Below are 25895 nucleotides of genomic sequence, written 5' to 3'. Positions count from 1 at the left end.
TAGAACTGCATTTCATGGTTGAAATTTGAAGTTATTTCACATGAGTGCAGAAAAGTGAGGCTCGAACTGATCTGGAATGCTTTACAAGATCAGTAAATGCCACGCTGGCTCACATCTGCGTGTTTGCATTGTGTTTGCATGCTGTCATCAGTCTCTGTGCTCGATTGCCGCCTCACCACATGCCTTTAGATTTCATTTTGCATCATTAATTTTGCAAAAAGTTTGTTTATTCAGTAGTGTTGAATCATTTGAAATGTGACGTGAGAGCGATCGTTCATGATAATCGTCCAGCGGATCAGAAATATCGACCTTGTGGTTAATTGTTGCCTTTGCGATCAATCTCACATCGTGGTTATTTCTTACAGACGTAGTCATTTCAAAGTTGTGTGTTGTGTGTTTCTTTATATCAGTTTTTCTTTTTTTTTTTGCAGCCGTGGTCAAATGTATCTAATATTTGTAACAGTTAGTGATGCTCTGTGGTGTAAAAAAGACACACAGTGACAAAATAGAAATGTTTCATTTTCACGGACTAACGGATTTCTCCTTCCTCCCCTCTAGATGTGGACGAGTGTGCAGAGGCGCTCGACAACTGCAGCATCGATGCCATCTGCCAGAACACCCTGAAGTCATACAAATGTATCTGCAAGTCGGGCTATAAGGGAGATGGCAAACATTGTGAAGGTAAAAGTCCGCCTGCTTTAATCTGCTTCTCCTCACCGGCGGTTTGGAGCCACAAACTCTCGGGGGGAGGGATTTCCTCAGTACACTGAGAGTGAGAGTCACATTTCTCAGGTTGATTTAGCTCCTACAGTATCTGCAAACCCGCCGGGTCAATGACAGGCTGGATAAGAGCTTCTGTCCCGGTTAATATAACTCATTAGCTTTAAGACTTTTCCCGAGGAGGGAATAGAGACGGCGGATCGAGCTGCGAACGGAGGGAAGGGAAAGCCAGGTGCAGAGGGCTCCTTTGTGACAAGATTAAATGGAGCAGTAAATTTCCTACACATGTTAGAGGAGAAAATTAAGATAGTGGCTGAAACGGCAGTCGGAGGCCCCTCGCCAAGCCATCGGGGAGATTTCCACAGCCAGAGGCCGGCTTTGTAGACCGTCAGACACAGTTCTGTTTTTCTAACACTACTCAGCGTGCACAAAGCCTTCGGATCATTATATCCCACAATTTTTATTACTATTATTACAAAACCGTATTTCACAATGCCATTTTTCCCCCTTACCATTATTATTCTTTCATTTACTTGACCGAGTGCTTTTCATGGCCTTATGCCTGCAGGTCATAAAAGTTTGCTTTATTGAATCTATTGTAAAATATGTGCCAGGTCGGGTTTCCATTTCTCAAACTGTGAGCTGATAGCTCCTCAAGGCCGGCGTTGTTGTAAAACACAATTCAAAAGAAACACTCGTAAAGTACAAACAAAAATACGTGTCATTTGCTAACTGATACATTTTAAGGAGCTCGCTGTCTGGCTGCGTGTTGAACGTCATCCTTTACAAGTGAAGTGCTTCAACCAGACAAGCGCTTACATTTTAAAGGAAAGAAATAACGACAGCGGAAAGAATAAAGACAGTAAAAGTGGAAAGCATGTGTCATATTTAAAGGCAGCTCAGAGTTCTTGTGCTGCTGGTTCAGCTGTGGTGGTTTTGGTTTGACTGTTTTTAGGAACAATGACCGTGTTAATAACTTCTGCAGCTCTTCATTGAAACTATCAGTGGTAAACAAAAGAAAGAGACTCAGATGAAGGAAACATTTGTGCTGATCATTGAGACGTTATTTTTCCAGTTTGTATTATGAGTGTTCGACAATTCGCTTCAGCAAAGCATCTCTTGTTCTCAGCTGGTCTATTATAGAAATGTGAAAAGCCTCATAGAACACTATTACAAGTGTATTCAAGAAAATGAATTCAATGGGTTGAATAGAGCATCTTTAGTGTTCTTATTTTGAAAAAAATAGACTATTGAAAGTCAGTAGCACTCTAGGCAGTCTATACAGGGGTCTAAAGACTGTTTTCAAACTAGAAATGTTGAAAATGTGCAATTCTCTTTATTTTAATTTCACTTTGCAAGAGATTCAACTTCATAATTAGAGTGTATTTTTTGGTATATGTTTAGGCTGCACCACTGTTTAGAGGTTGAAGTCCAGGCTTGGAGGCCTTTTTCTATGGAATTTGCATGTTTGAAGGCTTTTCCCCGTTTTCCTCTCCGAGTCTCATATGTTTGAGGCAACTGGCGAATGGGATTCTGACATTACCTGTAGGTGTGCCTGTGTTTGACTGTCTTTCTGTGTTTGGTCTGTGATGGACCCTCGCTACTGAAGTGATGTAGAAAATCAATGGAGCGTGGTGGATCCTTACTGTAAAGTATGAAAATATCTTTCTATTAATCAACCGTTGGGGATAGACGTTTCCATTTACACAAGTATTTTATTGAGTGCCCTTTAAAGATTAAGCACTTCATCAGGATGCTTTAGTTATTGATGCAATAACGTGGAGTTGTCATCTCAATAATCTCTTTATTTCAAAATTTGAGGAAGTTTAACTGGGGAATAAAACAAGACGGTGGTTTACAGATTCTTAAAGACTTTTATATTCTCCTTAATTTTTTTTGCCTTTAATGAAAAGGCAGGTTTACTTTTAAGTTTGGAATTCAAACTGTTTTATTAATTTTTCTTTTTTGTTTTCATGTTTTTATGCTTTGCAACTGAGTTTCATTAATGGGATTTGCACAAGTGTGTGTTTGTTTCTGTGCGTGCCTTGTTTTGTGTGTGTGTGTGTGTATGTGTGTGTGTGTGCGCCTTGGGATATATTTTACCTTCGTTTTCATTACAAAAATATTAATTTGGTGTTGTTTTTTGGTTTCTATAATTATTTTTTTGAGACCAGGAACAGTTGTGTGGAGTCCTTCTGGGCCTCTTAATAAAGGAAAAATCTTACAATTGACCCATTCACCAACTCTCCCCAAGTTCAGGCCTCATAATTAAATTTGCAGCATACAACAGCGCAAAAAGCAAGACTCTGATAGTGAAGCAGCAAAGCTTTCAAAACATTGCTTTGAACTAACGTGTTTAGTAAAGAGATTTGTAGCTGTGAGCAGGAAAAAAAAATCCAATACAAATGTTTCTTTACTCGGCAGGTTTTTCCTGAGTTTAGCAAAATTCTCCCCAATTTAGTTTAATCTGTTTCTCCAGGACTTCCTGTTGAGATCAGGACTGCACCATCTGCAGCAGCACTTCTTCTTTTTTTGCGTTGTTGTAGTCTCTGTCTTACAGAACACTATTGATTTAGAACCAGTCCCATCCATCTCTGTGTGTTTGATATCTAAAGTACCCACAATGCACGCAGTGCTGCGTACGTCCAGACACAAACAAACACGTTTTGTGCTGATGCTGCTGGGTTTGGCAAGCATGAAATAAAATCAGTTTTAAAGCCAGCGAAGGGAAAAATCAATGCTGCGTTGCCATGTGGTGGGTCTTACGGGTTGAGAGCGGAGCAGTGATTGTGCGCTGTGATCGGAGAATGACAGAGACGTGTGGGAAGTGAATAAGCAGGGAGCAGGAGAGTGTTTCTTTGTTTCGGTCCTATCCCTTTGCTGTCAAGTCCAATTAGGCACCGAGAGAGGCAGCCTCAAAGAGGAGCTGAACAACCAGGATCATCGGCCCTAAATGGGTCTGTAAGTGCTGAATGGAAGCACTCTGTATTCTCAGTTCACCTTGTGTGGGTCTCTATAGTGTGGACCCTTCAACAGTCTCCACAGCCACAGAAGACAATGCCACTTAAGCTGTCATATGATTTTCTTTTAATCTTTCTGCCTCTGTTCTCAAATTGATGTCCCATTTCTTTAGTTTTGCCCATTACAGGGAGTGAATTCATCAGTTAGATCACTATCTCCTCACACTCACTGTTTGCTGCTACCTGTGTGTCTTATCAGCAATGTTACTGATCCATCTCTTAAGTCAGTCGAACAGTGGACGGTGGTGCACTTTGGACAGCTCACAAGTCCATCGCAGGGCAAACACACACTCACATTAACACCTATTTGTGAATGAGAGTCACAGATTAGTCTTAAATGCATGTTTGCATGTTGGTGTGTGGGAAGACTGAGGAGTACCTCAGTCAGGGACACACAAAGAGAACATGCAAACTCCCCACTGAGAGGCTTTCAAGCTCAGACATGCAGCAGGGGTATTCCCGTTATAAAACGAGAGTGCTATCCACTACAACACTGTGCAGCCTGACAGGTTTACGATGGATGTCTGCATATTTTACAGGATTTTTTCACACTGATTTTATTCCCAGAATTATATTAGACAAAATGCTATTCAAATGTCTTGCCAACAATGAACTTCAAAGGAGAAAAGGCAACATCTTGGCACAATACGGAACTAATTTTCGGTTAATGAATATGCCAAAAACCTTGGCTTTCAAAGTGAAGCAAAACCAAATCAGTAAATCTTTGGCAATTACCCAAATTACACCGGTAGCAAATGGCTCGTCTAATTTAACAGCTGTTGTCGCTTCCATTTCGATCGCAGAATTACTTTTATGAAAGATCTTAACATCTATCTTCTTTATGTGCTTTAGTAATGTGGTGGACAGGTCATCAGTCTGTAATAGGCCTGGAGGTACTAACAGTTCCCCCCATTCACTGTCATATGCCAGTTCAGAGCTGCTCTCAAGGACAATTTAAAATGTGCAAAGAAGATGAGACAAGCCACACATGGGGAGAACATACATGGCCCACACACTCATGCCCCTTCTATTACAGTAAAAGTCATCTAAACAGAATGCAACATATTTATATCTCACGTTATAAAAAGTGTTAGTTAGTCAAAAAGTTCACTCATTTTATTGAGGTAAATCTCAACCCGCTGAGATCACCACGTTTACAATTCTTTCTAACCTAGATATGGAAGACAGGTGGACGGATGGCTTTCTTACTTTGCTTGGCAGTGCAGCTGCTGCAGGTGAAAGGAGCTAAAGGACGTTTTTAGTTTTATGATCCATGACTTTAGGCCAGGCAGAACACCTGCCGGTCAGCAGGTCGGACAGTTGCTGTCTGAGTCTGCCGCTGCTGCCGAGTCGCTCCCTGCTCAGTGGTTCTGGAGAGATGTTGGCTTCCTCTCATATCTTGTCAGGCGGTTCTGACCTTAGTAAGTTATGTTCTGTCTAACGTCTGTGTTAAAATAAGTGTTTCATAAATGAAACAAAGCTCATTTGAGTGGATCGACCGATTACAGGATTAAAGTTTTTTTCTTTTTATTCAAGGTTTTGAAAGCTTCATCAAGATGTTTTAATTCCAGGGCATTTAATAGGCTGATTGCTGTCACAATTTCAAGAAATTAATGCAGAAAGTGGCTGAAAATACATTCCACAGAAATGTCTAAATAGACTTGGCTTGTCTAACTTTCCTTATTTCAAAAAAAGAAACCCTACAATTGTGTCATTTGACACTTTTTCTTATGCTCACATGCTTTCTCGTTTTCTCTTTGCAGATGTTGACGAGTGTGCAACAGAATACAACGGTGGCTGTGTCCACGAGTGCATCAACATCCCGGGAAATTACAGGTGCACTTGCTATGATGGCTTCCGCTTGGCACACGATGGCCACAATTGTCTCGGTGAGTGTATGATGTGTGTGTGTGTGTGTGTGTGTGTGAGCGTGTGTGGGTGTGTGAGTGAAAGAATGTGCAGTGATTTTTTTTTTTTTCTGATTTAATAGCGAATGTAAATGTGATTCTACAAGGGGCTTTCTTTCTAAGGGAAACTTACATGTATGTTAAACTGCATGCGACAGAACCAGTGTGGCTGCATAAATCCTTCACATCATGGATGGTAATATATGTTTCAAGGCTGAACTAAGGTCTTATTAGACAGCTGCATCAAATATTAGCTATTTCCTCATTCACGTGGCAGGTAGTCTCCTCGTGTGTTTGCACAAAAAAGAAAAAAAGGAAAAGGGAGACTTTTCTTTTATAATATGTATGATGAAAAGAGGGAAAAAAAATTTAAGAAGAGCTTGACCCTGAGCTGGGAGCTCTGAGCGAGCCGTCAGTCGACGTACTTTCCCATGGTTTAATATTTCACCAGTGTGCCAGTCATGCTAGCCTCACAGAGGACATATTACACTTAAAAGGTTATGAAATGAAGAAAAATATAGTGTTCTTCCTGCTGCGGGAAGCTGCTAAACATAGGCATCGTCTACCCACCCCCTATCACCTCGTTCTGCTCCTTCTCCCCCCCCATCCACCCATCCACCCTGCATTCCTTTTGTTTTGTTTTCAAACCCCCAAGTCAGACCTTGCTGCTCCTCGGAAATTATCTCCCTCTTGGTTGCGTCCCCAGCATGATGTGTTCTCGCTTGATATCGCAGTCGGTAAACCCCGGTGGATGCTGTGAGTTTGTTGCGCGGAGAAGTCGGAGGCGACTTGCTGCAGTGTTTTTCACATTCAGGTGAAGACGCGATGACAGAAAAACTTATCAGTACTTAACAATGATTCACTGTGAAAAGGGCTTTTACATGCAGGCGCGCACGCTCGCATCAATCCCATATTTACCTGTTGGGCTGCTTGTAATGCCGGGATTAAACAACACTGGAATTGAAAACAAGCATCTTTAGATCGATAATAAACCTGTTCTGACTTGACGTGATTTTTCTTTCTGCCTTACTGTAATCCTGTCTTTCTCCCCCTCCCTCTGGCTTCGTCTTTGACTTCTCATCTCCTGCTCAACTTCTATCTGCGCTGTAAAGCAGAGTTATTTTCCAAGCCATTTAGCAACAGCGTGCAGTTGTGTGTGGATCATTTGCTGTACCGTGGATCGACTCATGCCTTGCATGCAGGTGTGTAATTGCAATATATGGTTGCTGCTGCTGCACCAAACAGAGCTGCATCCATCGATTCTTTTGTTATAATTTGTCATTGTGAAGCACACATGAGCAAACACGGAGCCAGCTTTCAAGTTTTCTCTGTTTTCTGCCATATGCTATTTCTTTCTTGGCGATGGCCTGCGCTAAAGAGGGCAGATTTCTTTTGGATAGCTTGGGACGTGGCTCAGAAATTCTCTTATATTTCTGCAAATGTATTGATCCAATTAAATAATAAATGAGTAAATATTTTTTAATCTCAGTGAAGCAGGTTAAAAAAAAAAAGAAAAAAGCACACACTGAAAGGTATGTATGCAGCTGTCAAGTACAAATCTCGACTCTTGCCCGGAGACCTGAAAGTACTCTAAAGACTTCTTTTTCTTGAGAATTTAATTCATTCTAATACCCCTGCTCTGCTCCGCTAAGGGAATAATCCTCAGCACAAACACAAGAAAGGAGAGGAAGAGGTATAGCAGAGGTTTCATGTTAAGGCCCCAGCTTCCTCTTCCAGGTTTAAGCTTCTTTTGGCCCCTGAGAAAAGATTAGTCCCCTCGGCCCAGGAATGGAGAGCCTAAGCAGCTGGTTCCCAGACGAGGTCAGATCCTCAGAGCCCTTATAGACCAGATGTGCCCGAGGCTGCAAAGGAGGAGACGTTCACCTGATCCCCAAAAGTTCACTGTGAGTTTAGAGTCTGAGTTTTAAGTTGCATCTTTTTTGGGGGATATACCAGCTTTTGTTTTCACAAAAAAAAAACCCCGGCGTTTGATTTGATTTAGCTTTTAGAAGCTACACAGCTCACTCTAAACTCACGGAACTGTGCTGAACTCACTGTTTCGAGACCTTGGAGACTCCTCCTGAGCCAGCAGGCAGGAGTATGTTCCACTGTCACCTCAGGGACACGAGTTGAGCCAACGCACACGCATCCCTGTCAATGTCTTCTTTGTTTGCTCGGTGCTGCACGTGCCACACGGCTCCTTGTAATTGGATGTGTTGGCAGCATAATGACGTTGGGCGGTGGCAGGAGGCAGCAGAGCATGAAGCAGAACACTGCTTGGTGTGCCTCGCTGGGGACGCTCTGGTTTCTGAGGTCTTCCGCTCCTGCCCCAAACCCCACAAAGATGTCAGAAAGTCAGCAAGGTGGAAGCAATGCAATATCACAGCGCGCCGCTCCTCCTGTGCAGACTGAGATGTCACTCACTGTATAATTTACCTCACTGGGAGCAATTGTACCTTCTAAAAACTCAAGAAAGAGGAGAAGTGAAGCATATAAGAACTTGATTACATCTTTTATAACTGTCATGACAATTATCGTACAGAGGTGAGAGAGGGATGCTATTTAATCACCGCAAGTCTTTCATGGTCAGGCTGTAAAGGGATTTTTTTTGAGGCTGAGGGAAAACAGAGGAATCAGTGTCAATTTAATCCAAAACACACATCCTCTTTACAATGAAAACCAGATGCAGGAAGGCTATTAGTTCCCCACTGTAGCACCAGCGTCCCCACATTTATGACCTATGTGTTTTGGTTTGGGTCCTGCAGAAACCAAAATACACTCTTATCACTGGTCGTCTGTTAATCTCTCGCAAGTACTACTCTGCTGCAAGCATCTGCAGATGTACTCCCTTTCTGTGCATACACAGATGATAATGTTCTCCTCTCTCTGCAGCTAAAAGACACAAATAAAGGTATGTCTTTTGTTCCAATAAGAGGGAATGCCACAGTTGCATACAGCCTAAGTGTGACTCACTAGGACTCATAAAGGCAGGCTTGAAATAGACATTACAGATGTTTGACAGAGCACCGCCGAGGATTCGCTTTTGTCATTGAATTGTTTACTCACATTCATCATTGTGCTCCCTGTCACTCAGGACATGTTGCTCCCTGCACCTATTCGGTGCTCCACATGCTCCACGCGCGGAGCCTAAACAGGACACTTTCCTTTGATTTCTATTGACCAACACTGATTTGGTTTGTATTGATTCAGCAGAACTCAATTCCCCGCGCAATCTATAGGGAAATGAATGCCCTTTTACTTTAACCTTCCCCAAAGACATAACATGATCTATAACACAAAAGTAATGTCATTACAGCTGTAAAATGAGCTCCTGAAGAATAACTTTGAAGTCGCAAAACGCCAAAGGCCGTGTCTGTTAGCTGTTTATTGTTTTGTTAATGGATATAATTCCATGGAGTCTGTCTGATAAAGACTTTTGACAGACACATATTCACTCTTGGCCCATCTGAGCCGTATCACTGTGCTTGTAATCCTTCGGGATCATGTTACAAGGTTGGCTAATCAAACAGGCTCTTTCAGAATGATGTATTATTGACCTGGTTCTGTTGAGCAATGAGGGCTCATCAAAGACCTTCACACTAATTTGCTTTTGCCTTTTAAATGCATTTCCTTTAAGCACATGGGCCACTCTTCCATGGCGGTGAGGATGACCTCCACACAGCGCACACTGGCAGGAAATGTTTGATTGTCAGCTACATGAGGTGCAGCTTACTGTGACCTTCAACTCAACTGCAACAACTGCAGCTCTTACTGGGGTTTGTCTAATATCAAGTCCAATTTGTCCAACTATATTTTTTCTCATTTAGAAAACAATCTGCTCTCCATTGGTTGTAACTTTCCCTCAAGTAAAACAAATCTTAACAGGGCTCTAAATCCTTTAAAAAGAAAGCTTTTACTTATCCTGTATGTCACTTAACATGTGCCACTGGTGGCTTCAGGAAATAAACAAAGCTAACAGAGAATTGAGCAGTGGCTCTTGTAGCACTCCTGAACCGTTAAAAAGCTCTATATGGAAATAAATTGAGAATGTGGACATGGTCCAGGATTTTACCCTCTTGGAAATCTGAAAACTATTGTGGTGCAGCTTTGATGTTGCTTCGGTGGTCACGTCTGTTGAATGTCTTGTGGTTGTTGGTCTCTCTACCTTGCAGCTGCAGTTACACTGTGTTGTAGCAAAACGGGTGTCGTGAAATCTCTGACACAGTCAGAAGATAATCTAAAGCCATATGTGGCTGCACTGCCGTTTGCGAACTGCTCTTATTTTCCGGACCGCAGATTTTAAGCCACAATAACAGATATCGCCACATTTGCTTCTCAGACAGAATCCTTCAGTGTGTTCTGGCTTCAGGGTGCACTTGTTCTGAGCCCCAAATTATACAGAACCGTACTGCATTTATGGCCGAAATGTTTAATAGAATGCAAAATGTGAGCATTACAGGTCGATGACAGTTTTTTATTTTTCAGCTAAACTTGCTCTAAATTAGATTTTAAGAGCAAAGTTAAAAGCCTTTTGAGTCATGGAAAGTCTGGATATCATATATTTTTCCCACTTCTACTGGCAAAAAAATGTCTTATTTTTCAAGTGTAACATTTTATAGTCTTTTACGTACAGGATAAATTCTGTATAGAGAATAGATGATCCAGTTTTAACAGCTCTCCTGTTACACCCAGAGGTATCGGGGACGGTGCAGACACTTAACACTACCCCTCCTCATGTCCCTGCTGCAGATGTAGATGTCCAGCCGTCTCCCTCCGGCAGATTCACTTTGCTTTTGTTGTGACATGAGCAGATCGGGTTCGGATGTGAGAGTGTCTCCAGGATTCGGGGAAAAGGAGCTGGAGTGATGAGTTAAAGGGTAGATTTGAGATTGGTGCATTAACTGTCTGCTGAGATCTATCGGCCCTCTCGCTCACTCTCACTCTGTCTTCTCTCTGGTTGTTCGCTTCCATCCACCATGAAATGAACAATTCCAGCTGAGCCCACCGGCAGGGCTTTGAGGGAAACTCAAGCCTGAGATTGGGCTTAGGGATGTGAGCGTGGAGCAGACTGGGAGCCGTCAGACGTCAGCGCAGGGCCTCTTGTCTCCTTGGCATAAGCACTGTCCACCCAAACACTTATCCTGAGGTTTAGATTTTTTTTTTAAATACTTCCAGACTTGTTTTGTAAGAACAGAGGGATACTACCATTTAAAGCATGATCGGAGCTCGTAGTTTTTCATTGAGGAAAGTACTCTCCGAGAGATTGCTCGTGGGATCTCAGTTTGTGCCTATTTACTGAAACGGTTACCTGAGAGACGCGTGTGAAGTCGGCGGCGTCTGAGTTTAATCAAAGCTGTATAAGTTTTGTGTGTGTAAGCAGCATAGAAAATCAGGCCTGGCTGCTGATTTAAGAACAGATGTGAATCGGTGAGCTGCATTGAAACAGTGGGTCAGGCAGACAGGAAGCACTGGAACTAATAAATTGTTCAAAGCTAAATACTGTAAGTGTCTCAGGCTCCCGGCCTGCGACAGTCACCCGCTCTCCTAATGATTTAAGAGAGTGTATGTTCTGCAGATGAAAGATCGGGGCTTCCTGCAAAATATCAGCCCTTAAACCTTCATCTGCCAGGTGGCAGAGCGAGGGTTCCACGCCTGTTAAACAAAGCCAGTTGCCAGTGGATTCAGTTTGTCTTTTCAGGTGAGCTTCACAAGTCGCGTCCTGATCACTTTTCCGTCAATTTGCGTCTAGAAATGCGATTCGTCACTGAAATCCAGAAGCGACAGAGAGGAAAAGAAGGAAATCCTTTAATCCCGTTTGAAATAAGAAGGGATCTTGTTTTAATTGGACCTGGCTGTGTGCATGTGTGTGCACACTCCTTCCTCCATGATGTTAAGTCGAGCCGATCCGCTGCCTGTTCATCTACCGCTGCAGCTCCGGCGGCTCCTGGAGCTCCCCAGCTGTTTTTTGCTGCCTGGCGCCGCACGTGCCTCTATTTTTGCTGTCTTATTAAAGAGTGTGCGCCTCTTCAGCTCTTGTAAATGAAATGCCCAAAGAGACCAGTGGCGAGCCACTCACCTCCTTGTCTCTGGTCTGTCTGGACCACAGAGACGGAGACATTTCTGTGTGATGCAGGCAGAAGCCCGAACTGCTGATGACAGTTTTTCACTGTGTCTGCCATGTAAAGGAAGTTTCCAATCATCTGTGAAGTTGATGGACCTTTTTGGAAAATGGAAAGGATTTAACTTTTTCAAGAAAATAAGGGTTCAGGAGTTTCTGTGAGGCAACCACCATGTTTACATGGCTCTAAAGCTCTGCGCAAGGCCAAATGTTATATATACAGTCAAGGCTATCTGAGAAACCAGCGGACATGGCCTCTGCAAACACAACCAATCTCTTAATCTCTGAACCCTGCTTCTCCCCTCCTTCTCCTCGAGTGAAGGAGGGATGGAATCAGAGACAAGTCTCATTTTTCAGAAGTGAGGCAGCCCTTTCAACTTGATTAAGACATTTTTTTCCCGTTCTCCCCAGAGAATTTTTAAAAAATGTTTTAACTCCAAATAACATGAGCACTTCTCCTTGGCCGTGCCAGAACCCCTTTCCGCTTGGAAATATTTGCTTTGGACGCCATCCTTGCCCAGCACACAACACAGGCAATTATGGGAGCTATTTAAACAGGAGAGATCTACTGACAGGCGACGCCTCATTTGGAGGGATGAAGGAATCAGGAAATGAAACCTTCATTGATGCGCTGATGGTATGGAAAGAGAATTCCCGCGGGTCCACTAAGGCTGGCTGCATATCTCTTGGGTATTTTGCGCATGAGTTGAGGTCTGTTGTATTTGTATAGCCTCTACATAGAGAGAGAGTGAGAGAGAGAGATTTTTTTTCTACAAATGTTTGAATGTGAGTTGTGCAGTTTTTTTTTTTATTTGCTACCAGTTTATCTGTAAAGGTGCAGCTGTAGGTTGCTGCCAGCTTTTCGTCAGCTCAAAGGTCTTCTCTCCACTTTCATGATGGAGAGATGAGACCACCAGTTCGACACCAAGCAGCCAAATCAAGGCCCAACCAACTCATTTTCCAAAACTGTCCTCCCTTTTACTCCGACTTAATGTCAACTTTTTTTTTTTTTTTTTCCACAAGGCGATGCTTGACTCACAGGTTGATGCTTTTCCCATGACTTGTGGGTTTTTTTTAGCGGAAAGAAATGGTTGTGGAGATGTGACGCGAGGATGGGACGGCAGACTCTGACGAGGGTCACAAATGTTTTCTGCCACCGACCTACCTGTCAGCCCCTTTGAGCTGTGTGTAGTCGTCAGATGTCACTTTTGTGAGCGCAGTGTGTGTGTGTGTGTGTGGGCGCACGAGTGACTTCACATGTCTGTAAACGGCCTGGTGGAAAAAGCAGAAAGAAGAAGACAGGGTGAAGTTTAATTTCTAACTGCCTGGGCTGAGAATTCCCCAGAAAGGAAACTTTATCTAGAGGCCTTCTCAGACTGGACAAATAGACAGTAAATTAGTTTCGCATGACGGTTTATTAAAAGAAAAAAACCCTTGTATATACAGAAGATTATTAATGCATTGAGCAGAGGGATGGATAAGGTTCCAGTGTGGTCAGTAGGAGCGCAGGTCTCCTGGGGGGGAGGCAGAATATGGAGTGTCATCTTCAGAGCTGCACTTAAGTCACGCACAGGAGAGAGGAGCGCACTAAACCAGCCTGAAATGGCTCTGCGCAAGACATTTCATTTTGAGAAAGAAATGGATGTATGCAAAGATTAATAGATGTCCCACCGCCGTACATTCGTCTCTTTTATCAAGCGACACCATGAGCTACGGGAAAAGTTTTTGTGCTATTAAGATGGAACCGCTGCGAGAGCAGAATTCATTACCAGTGGAAATGAAGTCGGCCGCTCTCGTTTGTGGTCAGTTTCTCTTTCCTGCTTGGTGCCAGAACGAAGCCTCAGGCGACACCTCAGTAAATGCCCTTCCTCTCTGTGCGCTTGAGGTGAATTCACACCCACCGACCCCGAAAAAGTCATTCCTCTTTCCATGGCTACTTTTCCTCCCCAGCCCCTTCCTCCTCCCCCTCCCTGCATTCCTCTCGTCACGGGGCTGACAGACACTCGTCATCAGCAGGTACTCTGGCCCAGGTGGATCAGGTTTCCCTCTTGCCAAGGGATTGTGCTGCATGTGCATTTTTATGGCTTAGTGCTGCACAGTTGGAGGTTTTCAGTGCAGCCATGTCAGATACCCATTAAGACTGACGCGACCTCTTCAGACAGCTTAAGACAAGCTGCTCTGGCTTTTCAGAGTATCCATTTTTGGAGCCTTTTTTTTTTTCCTCCCCTGTATGACTTATGCACTCAAGCCACAATCTCTGTCCTGTTGAGAATTCATTACTTTGTACTCTGCGGAGTTGATGAGTTCTTTTGGATGCTACTGCAGGACATGTTACCAATTCAATTTCAGATAATTTTTTTACACCAAGCACACTTGGCAAATTTCAATTCCTGTTCTGACTGTGTAATTAAAAATCTTCATTTAACTTTTTGATTGTCATTTAAAAAAGGTTTATGCAGAGGCTACAATAATAAACAAAGACATAGGTGTGTCATGTATGCAGGTATGCTGCTGAGTGCTGCAGAGCTACATAGCACCACCACAGTCCAAAAGTCTAACAGCTTCCGGAAAGAAGCTGTTCCTCAGTCTGGTGGTCCTGCTTCTGATGCCCCGCAGCCTCCTGTCTCAGAGCCAAAGTGCCATTAAATATAACCCTGACACTCATGTTCACCAGAGCAAGTATTCTCAACTTTTTCCTCTCTTCCAGATCAAAGTTTTTTTTGTTTTTGTTTTTTTTTTTGGATTTGATTTATCAGACCTTCAAGTGATGGGTGAAATAGCATCAGATCTTCAAAAAATCTTTTTTTTCATTAAAAATTACACACCTCTACGTATATTTCCCAAACCTCTTTAGTGAATAGAGATTGTAATTTTTTTAATTGGTGGTTTGAATTTATCTGATGGGTATCAAGGCCCTAAACCACCAACTGTTTTGGAGATCATTCGATAAAAACAGCTTGTGCCAAATCACATTTTGTGACGTTGTGCTGAGGGTCAGCCATACAACCTGTGTTTACACAAAGCCTGCTATGATTGCTGCATTAGAGTGGCCCATTTGTGGAAGCGTTGATGCTGCCATCTGCGACCTGGTGCACATCTAGCAAACGGACTTAGCACACAGTCAGTCCTCAGCACCCGGTGCAGTTTGATGGTAGCCAGAACACAGCATGGAGCAAAGATCTGGAAGTCAACTAAATGCAATCACTGCGACTGATCTGTATGAATGAAGATTTCCTGCTGCTGTTTTCACTCCTTCATATATTTAAGAGTTTGTTGATAAGTTCCTAGCTGATAAAATTCCCATCTCAACAATCTGACATGCATTATGTTGGCTTGAGCCCATCACACAACATAGCTGTGAAGCCATGGGCCAGAGTAAACATCACTAGAGCTGTTCAGGATATAGTTTGTTTACACCTCTCACTCCAATATTGAAAATGGCAGCAAGTGACATGAACCAGACCCGACTTCCCAACTGTGGTCCTGACACAACAAACCATGCTGCATGTCTGAATACTGACGAAACTATCTATAGTGTTCCATACTTAACCATATTTATTACTATAAACCATGTAAATTATGATTCTGCTCTCTGTGGGGTGGACATGGTGGATATTACCTAAGTTGCGGTGTGACAGACCCTCGAGCGTAGCTGCTGATTCTTGGTGATGTATATTGTAAATAAACAGTTTTATATGAAATCAATTAATTTCCAGCTGAATGAATTATATAATGACCCACAACTAATCTAAGTATTGTTTTAGCCACTGGCAATAAATTTGACCGAGGATGCAAAATGAACTCCACTGTAGACTTGCACTAAAAGATATCTTGTCCTTTTTCAGAAGTAAAATGGAAATGTTGACTCTTTCTTTTCTTCAGTGACTTGTTTCTGTACTTCTGAATGCCATCCATTCATTTTCCACGGCTTATCGGGGACCGGGTCGCGGGGGCAGCAGTCTAGGCAGTCTGAATGGATTGCATATATTTTTTCATTCCTGTTATTCATGTGAGATGTTACTGGTCCATTAAACAGGTTGTGATTTGATCCCAGACGTCCTTCAGACAAGCCACTAATCTGCGTTTGTTCTGTGGATCTCAGAACATTTGTTCTGTGGCGAAGAGCTCTTTCTTTCTTTCTTTCTTTTTTTTTTCTTCTTCTAATTCTGTTTTGTTGGTGGTGTCTCTCCTGGCAGACGTGGATGAGTGCTCAGAAGGCAACGGTGGATGCCAACAGATTTGTGTCAACATGATGGGCAGCTACGAGTGCCGCTGCAGAGAAGGATTCCTCCTGAGTGACAACCAGCATACCTGCATCCAGAGGCCTAAAGGTGAGACACACACGCACGAGTGCACACGCAGGAAAGGAGTTCTTCGTCTCTTTTCGATGATAGGTTTTGTATTCCTATTTGAAGCACATGTTTGAAGAAGTATTTGCTGTTTTATGCATGTTAAGATATTTGATTATATGATGAGTTGTGCACATTTGAAATTGAAGTGGGGGCGAACGAAAGGTTAAAAAAAAGGCAAGTCTGAAGGAGAGGGGGGGGGAAAAAAGAACACAACAAGGATAAATCTCTTTTTGTTTTCCTCCCACCATTTCAAATTGAACCAATCTAGTGCTTGGCAGCATTTTAAGGTATCTGTGGTATGAGAGTGGCCTGCGGGGGACTGTGAGCACAGAAAACAATTAAAGGTGTAGCCTCTGGCAGACACACCTCTTGTTTATTGAGCGTTCCTGTGGGATGGAGACGTGACAGGAGAAGAAGAGCCAACCTGCTCTGAGGCTTACTCACCACATGCAGGAGCTCTGCGGGCGTGTGTTGTACACGCATCACGTCATAGCTCTATATAGAGCCGCACAAGCTGTCAGGAGGCTGTTGGTTTTTTTATTTGCATACTTTCTTCAGGCCATTTTTCTTCAGTTGATAAATCAAAAAAACCTGTCTGCAGTTTGCAATAAATCCTCTTTAGTTGGCCAGAATCTGCCATATATGTAAGAATTTACCAAAATAATACCTATAACAGAAGACCGATTTGTTAAAGAATATATCTATACATTTTTCTACCAGTACGTTGGCCTGGTGTTGCAGTAGCATCAATTGCCATGTCGTACAGACATACACTTCTGTTTTTGATCTCATAGAGAAACAAAGATGGATGGTAAATACAGGTGTGTTATACAACAAAATGATATAGCAGTCATGCAGCTTCCTGCATAGGACATGTGAATGTCTGTACGTACAGAGAAGAGCTTTAGATTGCTATTCCTGTGTTGGCTGTCATCTTCTCAAAGAAAACATTCAGAATTGCAAGAACACTGTAAGCAAGGCAGTACTGTATGTCAGAGCTGCCATCTCTCATGCATTGAGTGTAAGACTCACATATTTGTCTTTAATCTCATGCTCTCGCAGAACATGCCTTTTCTCATGTTAAGCAGCAGTTTTTAGCTCAATGCTGAATTTTCTCTTTCACTTCGAAGCATATTTCCACTGAGTGAATGCTTTTGGCTGGCATGTCTTGAATGCTCACCCAACACACTGATGGTTTTATGTTATAGCTAAATGTAAAGATAGTATATGCTATATTTACCTTGCCTTTAATGTGCATTTACAGTGATTTCTTCTCAGTTGGACTGTAGGTATGGTGGAAATATATACATTGTGCATATGTGCATGTGTACGTGTGTGCGCAGTAGATATTCCTCAGGTTTCAATTTAGTTTAAATTATTTTCCTCTCGATCTTTTGACTGGTCGGTGGTCGCACTGTAATCTCTCCTCAGTCATTTCTACCAGAGTAGAAACAAGACAGGAAGTTAAGGCGTAATGTGCTCACATGATCAGTAAACTGAGCTCTCAAGCTGCGGAGAGCTAAACTGTAACGACTTTTGTAGACAAATCCAACTTTGGTGGAAAAAAAATCTCTTCATGTCTATCAATACATAGATGTCAAATGGAATATTGTGCCGTTATTATCTCACAAATTGTACATTTTTGTAGCACACCTTAAATTTCATGTAAGAATATGAAGCAATTTCCAGCAATTTTCACAAATCTACTTATTAGTGGACATTTTTCTTTTTTTTTTCATTTTGGTGGCATATCAGTGGTTTTGCCTATTTTGCTTGACTTGGTAGCTCTTTTATTGTTGAGACCTACAGAAATATTAATAATTCACAAATCTCATTATGATACAATCCATAATACATAGGCGTAATTTTCTTTCTTTAAGATCTGATAGCACTTCTCTAATATTTTAATACGGTCAGTGTTGGGTTCTCATCAGCTAATGATTATGTTTGTATTTGTATTGCGTTTCTTTGAATCGTCTTCAGTAATATGACATAATCTGAGCCCATCAGCGCACATAGTGTTGGGAAGAGGAGTGTTCATGGTGCTGACTCAAGCACGCATTAATCCTCCAAACACTGGTCAGAGAGGTGTTTGTAACAAGGCTGCAAAGCACCGGCTGATGCTGTAGTTTGACCCGTCGCTTTATTAATCACACAAACATGCTGGAAAGTTGAAGCTTGTTAACAGCCTTGCCGCTGTTGATGCTGACTCCCTGTAAATATACATTTTAATTTGTACTTCGAACACCTGCTCGGAGAGATATCAGGAGCTTCAGCACATTCACTTAACAACCTTTCTGTGTTGTAACGGCGAATAACCAGACTGTCAAAATTCACAGCAGCAGCTCTTTATAGATACTGTACCTACTTTTATTGTTCTCATGGGGAACTTCACATACTTGGGGCTTCTGGTGCCACGGTGCAGGAGTCAGGACCTCGCTCAGGTCAGCTGTGGGATTCAAACCTGCAAACCACAAAATCACAGGCATGTTCCTCTAGGCCGCCACTGCCCCAGTGAACCTGGAACATTGTTGCGGTGGTAACTTTGCTGACCTCTACTCAGGCGGGCTGCCCCAGCGCAGTCATCCCTCACATTATTACACTTTCAGCCTGATAAAATGACATGGTTTTTTTGGTTTGTTTTTGTCCATCGAGACGCGTTTCTCCGACCTCTACACTCATGTGAATAATGGCACAAAGTAATGGAGAGTCACAGATTAACATGGGGAGCTGCTCTGAGCACAGATGGGACCAGGCGTCGCTTCGGATGTCAGGCCTGCAGATGGTGTGAGTGCTGTCGGTTCTGGTCTTATCGCTGCACAATTATTCTTACAACTTTGTTCGTGAATGAGTCAACACAAACAGCCTTGACTTCTTATAAAATAAAAAAAATTTCAGTTTAAGTTCAATAGATATATTCACAGATTTTCACTCTAAGAGTAATTAGTTTGCGATGCTCCTCAGTGTTGTGCTAGTGCAGTGAACTGTATATTTACTCTGCCTCTGTTCTGTATTCACAGCTTTGTACAGCAGCATCAGATAAAAGGAGGTGCTGTTTTCGTTGTCACAAAACGCATTTATTCAAGGAATAATTGTCCTGCTGCGTACAGATTAGCGGGCTCTTCCATACTGGGCTGGATCTTTGTTGTGGATGTTTCCCCTCGGTTTCTGGGGTTTGCGGTCAGCATGAACCGAGTGTCTCGTCTCTTCTCCCCTCCTCTGTCTTTTCTATGAGATGAGCGCTCATGCTGGGAGTCATTAGATTGTGATGTTCCTAATTTCCCCGGATGATGAAATGAGGATCTTGGAAGTCTGCTTTATGAGATCAGTCTGGCCTAGTGAACTGTCAATGTTTACATTTCATAAACGCAGTGTTTTTTGAGTGAGGTGAAAAGGCGGATCATGTGTTTCAAAGCACTCCTACAATACCGTCGCTGTCAGGAGCAGACGGCGAGCGCCGGTCTTATCCACCGAGCCCTCCGTCCCGTCTCCCTTTCATTTGTTCCTTCTTGATAAATGCCCCCAGTTCGTGTTAGTCTTCCAGTTTAATATTAATTTTGTCTTTATTGCTTCCAGATGAGATCCATTTGGATCAAGGGATTAAAGTGGACATAAATCTACAAACTTCCTTCACCCTTTCAGAGAACTGCCCCGTCATTGTTTCATTGTTTGTGAAAAACTAGCAGAACAACCACTCATCTGCTTATTATTACTGCTCTTATTACAACAGTGTGTTTCAGAAGGAAATGGCTTCGTCAAGTTATTGGGCAACAGTCCCAAAGAACTGCCGCGAATCTCATTCTGCTTGCTCACTGAAAAATTATGCCCAAGTGACTCTAGAAAAAAACAAAATCATTGAGGGAATGAAAGTTGATTTCATCTCCCAGCCGAGCCCGTTTAAATGCCCGGCCTCATCCATTCTGCCGGCTCTTCTCTTAAAGAGCAAAGCCTGGGGTGCACTTTGCTCATGAGTTTTATTGTTCTCATTAAAAAGACATCAGCTTTCCATTTCTTCCATCAATGGGTCAGGTGTTCCCCGGGCAACTACCAGCCGTCTTCCTGCGGACAGTGCAGCGCCGGCCACTGCAGAGCCTGGCGCTACCAGCGAGTTTCCCCTGCTGGTCGCGAGGCCTTGTTAGCAGTGCGGCTGTGCCAATTAGGCAGCGGGGGTCTACCAGCCTCTCAGCTAATGACAAGGCTGCTGCTGGCTGCCTCTTATTAGACCTGCCCCTGCCCCCCACTCCCCCCCAGCAGGAATAACTTTGGCCAAATGAAGGCTCCATCGTCTCGCTGGCCAAAATGTAACAGTTCATTTATTCTCTCCAAACATTTCTTCCAGTCAAGAAATAATGCTTTTCAAAGGCCGGGCAGGGTGCTTAGTGGTTAAAAGGAATGCCAGTTAGGTCAAGAAAAGGTTCCATTGCTTTGGATTTGATTTATTATCTCTTTCGTACAGGAGGATGACAGGGATGCATGTGTGTGAGACGGGATCCAGCACATTGGAATTCAGGAATTTCAGGCCCAGTCAACCCACACATCCATAATTTCACTCTGTACATTTGTGAATATCCGGTCAGGCAATTACCTTTAAGTGTACACTGATGGAAGATTATGTAAGTCACGTATAGTGACTTATTTGTATTCAGTGCCTTCGTCTACAGTTCTGAATACGTACAACACAATTACACGATTTGAAAGTCGAAACATGCCCTGTGCAGAGTCCATGTGCAGCGGGAGAGAGCCGAACGAGCACAAGTTATAAAGACGCTGCCCCGGAGATCAGATTCCCCCATCGCTGCCAATCAAAATAGACACACGATGAGCAGGATTGTGAGGAAAACTGCTGGAGATCACACCAGTCCGATGGTTATATTACAAAGTGTCTGAAGCTCATTGCAGAGAACATTTTGATTATTTGAGCCTTGAGGCTTTGTTGTCACCTTTCTCTGCTGCAGGAATCTGCAACAGGCTGCTGAAGTCTTCAGAGTGCACAATCAGAAACAGATGAACGGAAAACAACAGTATGCAGGGTTTCCACTCACAAAGACGGCAATTGTGCAACTGTATACTGTATCTCACCTCAACAAATAGATGAAGGATGTTTTGCTAATGAACCACTTCAATAGATTTTATGTAGAAATTATGAAAACCAAAGCAGCATTTGCTCATTATTTTAGACAAATCTACAAAACAGCAAAGCCAGTCTTGTTTTTTGTAATCGGTGACCTTCGCACATGTCATTTCTTTGTACAGAAAAGTTTGTTTTTCTCCAAGAAATATATATATTTTTTGCTCTTGGAAACCTTTTCCAATGTTTACAACTTTTAATTAGTTTCTCGAAAGGGTTGTCGCCCCTCGTTCAGCCTGTGTCCGATTCGCTCTCGCTTTCTCAGATTCAAATGTGAACTCTTGATGAACAAAATGACTTCTAAACACAGTTGCACACACAAGTGCACAGCTCAATAATGTTCAATTTAATTCTGCTGGAGGCACATTGGTACATGTTTCGATGTGACATTTAAGATGCAGACTGCGGCGCGTCGATTTCAGGATGTGTGTTTTCCGCACTGGTCTCAATGCTGCGACAGAATGAGTAACTTAACCCATAATTTTCATAAAGCGTAGAACAAATGGTCACATCATGTATTATTAGTCGTATTTGCTTTTCATGCATGTCATTCCTCTTATGTGTAGTCAAACGCAGTCACCAAACCCACTTTTATTGCTGTTTGTCTTTGTTATTCGAAATGGATCACTTAACTTTTTTCCTTTGCCAACTGTTACAGTAATTTCAGTGATGCTATAATTAGTATTTACGAAAACGAAATGCTGCATTAAACAGTTTACATTTTTGAAAATAAATTTCATACGCTGTTGTGTAAGCACATGTGGCTGTCCCATTGTGCCGGAGCCAGCGTGTTCCTTGCACGTCCCTCCTGTTGGTTCTCAGTAGGCCTGCCTGCCCGCCTGTCTGCTTATTGGCCACAGAACTGTTTTTACAAGTGCAAAAGTCACTGCTCCATTGCTCTGCAGCCCAACCGTATAACCAGGCTCTTTCCCTTTTTCTGGGGAAGTGGAGCAAGAGGCTTCATGCTGCAGAGATGGAGACATATGGGGCACCTTATCGCGCCCTTTGTCTTCGTTTCCACCACATCCCCTGTTTCAATCTTTCTATTTCTCTCCCTCCGTCTACTTTCTAACAGTATCTTCCCTCATATTCCCTCTTTGTCCAGACAGTCACAGGGCTCCATGCTCCCACTCACTCTCCCATCCCCACCCTTTAACAAATATACATCAGTGGCTTGGGCTTTTGCAAACGTTGGCTGCCTTGCCACCGAATTCTCCATACCTCATTTGAGATGGGCATCCCTTTTACTCGTGGGTTTGTCGAAGGCCATCTCTAAGCCGGCCAGCCCAGCATGCTGCTGCAGACTGCCAGAGTGCCAGTGGGGTTTTTCCACTAACACTTGGCTGTCATGGCTTTAACCAAAGGGCCAGACCGAACTCTGCAGAGACAGATGCCTTCTTCAGCTGCTTTTTGCTTTGATTTTTGGAAAGAATGCATCGCCGGTAGAACATAATGCGCCACATAGTTTTTTTTTATATCCCCGCATTTAAGAAAGTCGGTGTCCTGGATGTGCTCTGCTGTGTTGTCTGTGCCATAGCGAGGGTGCTTAGTTCCTCTGAGACTCTTCGGCTAGGTGACCTTGATAAAATGAGAGGAAGAGTGAAAGCAGGAGTGGCAAGTCCCCAGCAGGTGCTGCACAACTGTGTCTGTGACACAGATGGGCAGATGTACACAAAAGCGTGTTGCAAATGCATACATTATGCAAATACTGCTGTGTGTTATTGCATAGTCATACCTCAATGCATGGACACACCTAGTTTTCTGCAGTGCAAGACTGTGTCTGCCACTGCCATTACGAAGTGGAAGCGATTGTTCATTTTAGGTTTTATCCTGTATGCTACAGTTTAAACTGTTTTCACTCCAGCGTAAATAGGAAGTCTTGTTTTGTTTTGGACTGCAGGGTAACTGTACAGGCCTTGTGTCTTTCTGTGAGTACAATAACACTGAAGTAAAGTTGTACAATAAGTCCTCTGGCAGTGAAATGTATCAGTCCAGAATCCTGAGCCTCGGCTGTCTTTTCCATTCGCCGCTTGTTTATGCCTTTTGCGGCTCCCCTCTGAAAAAGGGAGTGAAATGAGCAGCCTCAACAAGGCCTTTGGGATCTGCAGAAAATCAGACAAACCAAACAGTAGCACTTGGACGGATTCTCTCCGCTCTCTATAAGGCCAGAGTCAGCGGGGGAAGAGTTACTTCCTTGACCAGCTCTCTGCACCGTTAGCCTGTCTGACCATCTGCGCCGCGGCTCAGCCCAACCCAGTCCAGTTCTTTCCCATTCTCCTTTCCATGCGTTGACATTTTTATCCTCCTATTAAAACTTTTAAGGGCCCATTATCTAAGAGGAAGGAATGTTGCTTTAATAGTGTGGTGGCTCCATGCTTAGGCCCCTTCTTTTCAGTTCGTATCCACCCAACACTCGCTAGCTGCTTAATGTTCTCCAGCAAAGAGGGGACCGTCCCCCCTCTGATATGTATGACAGCGGCTCAGCGCGGACCGTGAGCCCTCTTTTCACTGCCCCAAGCACTCAGAGCAGACTATAAACCCTTGGCATGCCTTCCACTACTTCAGCCCTATTGTTTCGGTCCCCCCACTACATGGTTCTCAGGTTTAAGAGAGCTTGCAGTGCTCTAGTGAGGAACTTGTGGCCTCCTTGGATCTTTTGTTTGAGGATCACAGAAGTTGGCATCTTAGCTGAAGCTGTTAACTTTCCTTCTTCTTCTTCTTTTTTTTTTTTTTTTTTTTTGTTGCACAGTTCCTCGCGTTATGTTTAAACTCATACCCTGCTGTTGAAAGTTTACTGTTGTTTATTTTCTTGGTAGGCAGGTTTTACCTCAGAAGGAAAGTCATACAGAGTCTGCAGCTCCTGTGTGTAGCATGCGGTCCACCAGAATTCTTTGTGGTGAGATACAGATGTTTTACTGTGTTGGAAAATAGTACGTTTTCAGTAGATTTTTTGCAATTTATTAAAAGCTGCTCTGGTTCTGAATAAGCAACAGAAACGGCTCATTTATTTGGCGCGCGCAGCCTGCAAAGTTTACATTGAAAGCCACTGGCTGATATACTGATTCGGGCTTTTATCAGTCTCTCCCCGCAGGTTTCCCTCTAAGACCGAGTTGTTGATGGGAGTTTGAATCACTGGTAAATCTTCAGCTGTACACCCGATGGTTCTCAGTAAGTCAGCCGTTTGATGTGACCTGCACTCAGTGCCATGTCCTACGGGCAGTGCCACTGATCTCACATATTAAGCTGAGGTTTCAGTAATGCGGTAATAAAACACAAATAGATTTTGCCCCGGGAGACATAAAAAGAACTTACCATGGCAACTTTATCCTGGAGGAGCTGCTATTTCTTTAGGTGTTCTTTAGGTGAGCATCATATATGTGATCTCAGCAAGTACATCTACAGTTTCGTGCAGCACAAATATGCATAAAAAAAAACAACAACCTTCAAACGAGTCTCATCTTGAAGTGTAAGTACATGATTTCTTTTTATTATGATTATTATTAGCACGGGAGAAATGCTTTCTTTGTTGGTGTTTTATCATCTTGCGTTCTGCTAAGTTTCAAATGGTTTTAATAGTATTTACACATTTTTTTATTTTTTTGTAATGCCATATTCTCAGTCAGAATTGTGTAATTTCTTTCTTTAAAAAAAAAGAGAGATAGAGAAAGACAAAAGAAACAGCCAACCTGGCTGTACAGTGTACAGGTAACACAATTAACTTGTCATTTAACCTGTCAGCCCACTAATCGTAGCTCACTCCCCAGGGTGGGTGCAGATTTAGTGTGAAGGTATTTTATCGGCATGTGGAGCAGGGACAGCTGACCTGTCTACTTCTGGGGTTGATAGTTAGAAAAAGTTGAGAAACATTCAGGAAAATCTTCTACAAATAAATATAATTGGCTGCTGTGGCTTTCCAGTTGTTACACATACACTGTGTTTTTCCCAAAATACCAATTCGTCCGTCATTACATTTAGCGTTCAGATTTATTCTCCGGCGGCCACAAGCATCACCGTGTAGTGTTTTGTTCAGAGGTCGTGACCTGTTCTGGGAGGTTAAAGTTATGGTTTCTATGCCGCAGAAACACTCTTTTGTTTTTTGGGTTAACTGCAGTGTTTCCTTTCTGTACCACAAGCGCAGTGGTTTTGATGACGCTTGTCGGTCTCGAGCTGTGTGAAAACCCATATCCCATCTGGTTTGTTCTCTCGCTGATATTTGAATGGCTCCCACTCAAACACTGGACTTTATATCCTGTCCAGCTTTCTGTCTATGAAATCGCCTCTGATGCTTTTTATTAGTTTCTACATACAGTGTTATGTTTTATGGGTCATCAGATTGTTTTAGTGGATAATGACATGTATGAACTAGAGGTTTTTTGAATCATTATTTCTCTTCTTCACTTTCCCATCTACCTCCGTATCGAAGGATGTTTTTCTTTCGGATTCCCACCATTTAGTAATGATAAAAACTGGAGGCATTTGGCAGAAAGTTGGAGGGGGCTACACATGGTGGATGATAGTCTGGCTTGGAAAAAAGGGCTTTTGTGTCAACACTTTCGCTTTTATTAGTCCTCAGAGACATGAAGGCCCAGGTTTTGGCCTCAGCTTGACATGTTATTGATGGATTGGTCTGTAGCGTTTGGGTAGAGGGGC

The 25895-nt window shown here is 42.9% G+C and overlaps 1 protein-coding gene across 3 annotated transcripts in view; it reads left to right on the top strand.

Moving 5' to 3' along the window:
* The window catches only part of scube3 (signal peptide, CUB domain, EGF-like 3), an 83495-nt gene that overhangs the window by 22451 nt on the left and 35149 nt on the right, over nucleotides 1-25895 (top strand). For all 3 annotated transcript variants that reach the window (XM_030118182.1, XM_030118181.1, XM_030118180.1), the window contains exons 2-4: nucleotides 559-681; nucleotides 5504-5629; nucleotides 15962-16096. In XM_030118182.1, the coding sequence (XP_029974042.1) occupies nucleotides 559-681; nucleotides 5504-5629; nucleotides 15962-16096 (384 nt within the window). The remainder of the gene's footprint in view (nucleotides 1-558; nucleotides 682-5503; nucleotides 5630-15961; nucleotides 16097-25895) is intronic.

Source organism: Salarias fasciatus, chromosome 20 (assembly GCF_902148845.1).
Source record: "Salarias fasciatus chromosome 20, fSalaFa1.1, whole genome shotgun sequence".
NCBI classification, from domain to species: Eukaryota; Metazoa; Chordata; class Actinopteri; order Blenniiformes; family Blenniidae; genus Salarias; species Salarias fasciatus.
The sequence above is the reverse complement of the archived record's forward strand: the minus strand, read 5'-3'. Positions and strand labels throughout refer to the sequence as shown.